Raw genomic sequence first — 5,212 nt, 5'->3', positions numbered from 1 at the left:
GCCGAAGGAGTATTTTGCCTGCGGATGCAACCAATTAATCCCGCAGCTCGGCGGGGGCAGCGCGGAGCCGCCCGCAGCCTTTTCCCTGCCTCCCTCGAAGTCACGATTGGGAAGCGGGGCTGTCCGTGGAGCTCATTTTAAAGCGAGCGTCCGCGGGCTTTAAACGTGTTTACTTCCCATTCATTTGGCATCAGCCCCACTGCCGCGAGAGCCTTCGAGGGGCTCGAAACACGGAGAGAACTGAGCAGTAGAGCCCCGAGCCGGGGGAAACGCGGCTGCTTTGCTTCCTTCCCCTCCCCCGCCCCGATATGGTCCCGTAAATTTCACAGAAAGTACTTTTTTTGGGAAGCCATAAAAGCAGAGCCCCCCGTTACCTCGCTCTGCCCCTGGTGACACTCACTCCCATCGGTCCAGTGACTGCGGACTCTGTACCCCTTCTGCTTCACCCCCTGATTGCCCTCGACCAGCCCCGGCAGCCAGCACCCACCGACCCTGCCGGCTTTTGCCCGGGCTTTTTCTTTTTTCTTTTTTCTTTTTTCTTTTTTCTTTTTTCTTTTTTCTTTTTTCTTTTTTCTTTTTTCTTTTTTCTTTTTTCTTTTTTCTTTTTTCTTTTTTCTTTTTTCTTTTTTCTTTTTTCTTTTTTCTTTTTTCTTTTTTCTTTTTTCTTTTTTCTTCTTTTTTGTTGTTCTATATTGTGTTTTCTTTTTTTTCCCCTATTTTTTTTCCTCCTGTAGCATTTAAATGTGTGGAAGTGAAAGAAAAATGCGTCTCCTTCAACGTGCTCAGCCCAGATGTGCAGTGCCTGCGGGGCTCGCCACTGAGCTGCAGCACTTGGGCAGTCCCCTTGCCAGCCTCTCTTTAACCTACCCGGGAATTATGAAAGCTGAAGGGCTTTAAACTGGTTTAAGTTAACAAACTGCACTTGATTAGTTCTATTGCATCCTGTAATATGAATGAAATGTATAATATTCAAGACTAGAAGAGTTTTATAATGTTTATGATTCACTGAATAAATATTTGGAATCTGAATTCTTAGTAATTCATGCCCAGTTTTAAGGACTGGTTATTTACTGGCAGGCAAAGGAACTAGTTAAGAAAATAGCTAAAATAGTCAGTGTCGACTCACTTTTGAGTTGGGGTTTTGTTTCAAATTTTTCTTTGTCGAGATTTTTGTCTTTTAAGTGTCCTATCAGAACAAACATTTAAATTTGCATGTTAATATGAATCAATTTTCTTTAGAATAGGTGTGAATATAATGCCGACTGCAGAACAACCAAAAAAATTGCCCCCTTGAGAGAGAAGTAGTCTCATCTTACTTTACAATATTCTGGTAGTTAACTTTTTTCCCCCAAAAAAGCTTGTGCTAGAAACTACATGTGATAATTGTATCTTACTATAATGCAATGCAATTGAAATTAAATGTGTAACTGAGTTATTTTTTAAATAACTGCTCTTATATGAGGGAAATCATAATCATCTTTAAAAAATGTGTTTCCTGCTATAACTTATGTGTTAGAATATTCACACTTTCCCAAGTTTTTCTGTGCAATTGCAAGAGAAGTTAAACTCATTTATTGTGCAAAATATATTTTTTCCTTTACCTGGAGTTGCTAAATTTTTTATGTTGTATTATTAATATTATGTTATTTAATGGCACTGTTAATTCATATGTTTTAAGCAACTTCTCAGTTTAGTTTATCCTTTAGAACATCTGGGTTAGTTGCAGCCTCTTTGCCACAATAGCATGTTTTCCTGTATTTAGGAACCAACTGGTGAACCATCTCCTAAAAGACCAAGAGGAAGACCCAAAGGAAGCAAAAACAAGAGTCCCTCTAAAGCAGCTCAGAAGGTGAGATTATTAAAGAGAAAAAATTAATAATGCTGGTTTTTTTATCAACTGGCAGCAAAAAATCCAGTAATTTAGGTTGTGAAGTGTGGGATTGGAACTCTTTTGATAATGGAAGCTACATAAAGCATGAATTTCACATTTTTAAAATTAGAATTAACATCAAGACCCTAAGTACAGAGCTTATAAGGGCATCTTTTTTAGTAGTCTACAGATTAGTGAAATAACAATTTCACGAGGATCCATGAGATGTCCCGTATCTAGTAAGAAAGTCAATGTTAAGGATATTATTTTCTTCATTAAGATTTTTGTAAGAGGAAGATTAATTTCTTGCCCACTTACAGTTGTTACTACTACAGACCAAATCTGTATATTAAAGCTAAGTGCTTTGTCAAACATAAGTTAATTAGGAGTAAATCCAATTATGTGTTGATGGAAATAAGTGCATATATTGAAATTTACAGCTTTAAAATGTGATGGTAAAGTAAACTTCCAGTTACAGTAAAAGCCTGTTATAACTTGTTTAGTAATCAGTTTCAAAGAGACTTTTACTGGAAGTGCTTTTAGTCTTCTGAACCACTGTTTCTGCATGGTGATGGACCAAACTTTATTCTGGTGGTTCTGATTGCCTTCAGCTACAGGAGAAGCTCCCTGAAGTCACTTCATTTAGTGCATGGATTTTACATCACAAATACAACATGAAAATTTGATTAAATTCTATTTGAATTGGGGAAAGCACCCCATTAAAAAGCTGTGTTATCAAGGCAAATCATGCATACCCTTCTGTAGGAAATATCTTAGTGAAGGCAAATTGTTGTGTATGAGCTTGAAAACAAATATGGGAGATTTGTGTATGTTGTTGGTTCTACAGCAGTTAGCACTAGTTTACAGGTACTGAATCACTAAAGCTTACAAAATCTGGGAGTGAACTGTAGTGCTAAAGTGTATCAGTATCTTTTAAGGAGGTGCGTGACAAAACGTGTGGAAGATATTTGTGTCCTCATGTAATTATGGTTCATTTTTCAGTATGCCTATGGTACTGACCATATTAAGTTTGATAGTTTTCAGTGTTATAAATTACTATAGCAACTACTGATAAATATTAAATCATTAAAAGGTGACTATGGTTTCATGTCTGTTTTGTTTAAAGTGTTTTCAACATTTGTTTGAGGTACTTTTCCAACTGTCTTTAAATTCAAAATTAGTTGGTTTTATTTTTTTTTTTTTGCTTTATGGGCTGGAAAAAAAGCAGCATGTTCTGTCAAGAAATCCACGAATTAGTAAAAAATGCTTTACAGGTTTAGTATTAAAAATCTTTCAAAGCCATTTTACAAGGTAATGTGCTTAAAATGTTGATTTTTTTTTCTTTATACAGTAAAAGCATTCCTCAGATTCATGTTAAAATAGTTTATATGTCACTCTTCAAAAGAGAGGGAGAAGTTTTTTATTAGTCTAGCAAATCCAAATGTGAGCTTTAGTATTTTAAATATTACTCCTAGGAATGTTGGCTTTCCTAGGAAAACATTTGTAGTAAGATAAAATTTTAAGTAATTTGTAGAAATGTTTTTAAAAGATGCCTCTGAAAGGAGTATTGCCATTATTTCATTTACATAAGTGATTTGGAAATGAGTATAAATAGAAAATAATTTAAAAACATTCATATATGTGTAGGTTTATCAAATAATGAGTTTTCCAGATGATTGTAACATTTTGATTTTCAGAATGAATCAATTACTGCTCTAATTAAAGCTTTTGGGTGTTGCTAATGTAAAAAATTGACCAAAGACCACGTGTCTCTTTTTGTAATAGAAAAAAACCCTTTGAGGGGTATGTAATTACAAGTCTTACTGGTTTCTAGGTTTATAGATAAAGTAATTTATCTGTTTGATAAATCCTCTAAAACATAAAACACTTATAAAGCCTCACTAGAAGAACGAGACTGGTATCACATATCAAATAAATATTTTAGCCCTTTTTCCAAATTGATAATTAGCCTCTCTAAAATAGATCAGCTTTTCACCACGTATCTCAAAGTATCTTTTAATGTGATATTATTTCCAGTATTTTTTCTAACTGCAATATGGATGGGAATGTTTTGGCACTGTAAGAAAGCTTCATTTGGTGGTGAGGGTATCGCCTCTAAAAGGAGTGAACTATATGTTCAGTTTTGTGGTACACATATTTACACATACATATGCATACATGCATTCATTAAGACTTGCTCCAGCCTGTCTCAACTCCCAGAAAGAGCACTGGGTATCTTAGCTTAAGCCCCTCTACATGTGAACCTGGGCACTATGCACCCAGCTGGAATGGGCTGGAATTTCTGAAGAATAGTGCGTGCCCTGTGTGTTTCAAAGGGAGCTCATTGAAATGCTTCAGAGTGTTCACAACATGTTAGATAAACGGTGACCAGGAGAACCCACCGAGCAGCCATGAGAAGGCACTCATGATTAATTGATTGGGTGTTCTCTTGCAAAGCATTACACATCACAATTAAAAATGTATTGCACAAACTGGCAGTGAGTTAAAAATACTGCAGAACTGGGGCTTTGTTTCGTTATACGTCAAAAAGGAAATACCCTTAAATCACTTGATGGACAGTTTTCCCTGGAATTGTGGTTGTGTTGTATATTTAAAATTTCTTGGTTCACAGGGTTTTCAAAAAATTTTTGGTTTGGTTTTGTTTGGTTTTTTTTTTTTTTTAGCTTTAAGAGCTTGTGTTTGGTCTTAGTAAACTGGCCTTGGGGCATCTGAAAACAAACTGCTTGTTAGGAAATTAGCAATGTGAAACTTGACAATGCATACAAAATGTTGCAAAACTAACTGAACAGCTAATAATGTGGCAATTACTCTAATTTTGGGTAATATACTTTCTTTTTTCCTTAAAGCCTTGCATATCACACATGCCTAAATTTTTATAAACTAGACACAAGAAATAAACTGTGTTTTATAGAAGACCAAACCATTTCTCCATTGTTTAATTTTCACAAACAGGAGGAACACAATGTGTTACCAAATAGATAAGAAGAGGTAGAGACAAAAAACTGATCACCTTGCACTTGAGTCCCCACAATTAGGTTGTTATTATGCAGTCTGCATCTTTAAGCAAGTTATTCTGTCATTAATTTAAAATATTTTTTTTAAAAATAACAATATGTGAATTTGGTTTTGGGTTTGTTTCTCCCTAAAGCACAGCTATTTTTTTTCAGGAAGATCATAGTGGGGGAATCTTCCTTTTTAATTTCCTGGGTGTTTTGTGGTTGAATTTTATTTGTTTGGTGAGCTCTGTTAGCTCTGTTCCCAGCCCATCACATTTCCCTTTTTAGGGCTTTTTTTTTTCTTTTTTTTTTTTTTTTTTTTTTT

The 5,212-nt window shown here is 35.3% G+C and overlaps 1 protein-coding gene across 6 annotated transcripts in view; it reads left to right on the top strand.

Moving 5' to 3' along the window:
- HMGA2 (high mobility group AT-hook 2) overlaps positions 1 to 5,212 on the top strand; it is a 112,867-nt gene that overhangs the window by 1,861 nt on the left and 105,794 nt on the right. For all 6 annotated transcript variants that reach the window (XM_031055541.1, XM_031055539.1, XM_031055543.1 and 3 more), the window contains exon 3: positions 1,763 to 1,849. In XM_031055541.1, the coding sequence (XP_030911401.1) occupies positions 1,763 to 1,849 (87 nt within the window). The remainder of the gene's footprint in view (positions 1 to 1,762; positions 1,850 to 5,212) is intronic.

This window comes from Geospiza fortis, unplaced genomic scaffold (genome assembly GCF_000277835.1).
Source record: "Geospiza fortis unplaced genomic scaffold, GeoFor_1.0 scaffold166, whole genome shotgun sequence".
NCBI classification, from domain to species: domain Eukaryota; kingdom Metazoa; phylum Chordata; class Aves; order Passeriformes; family Thraupidae; genus Geospiza; species Geospiza fortis.
The sequence above is the reverse complement of the archived record's forward strand: the minus strand, read 5'-3'. Positions and strand labels throughout refer to the sequence as shown.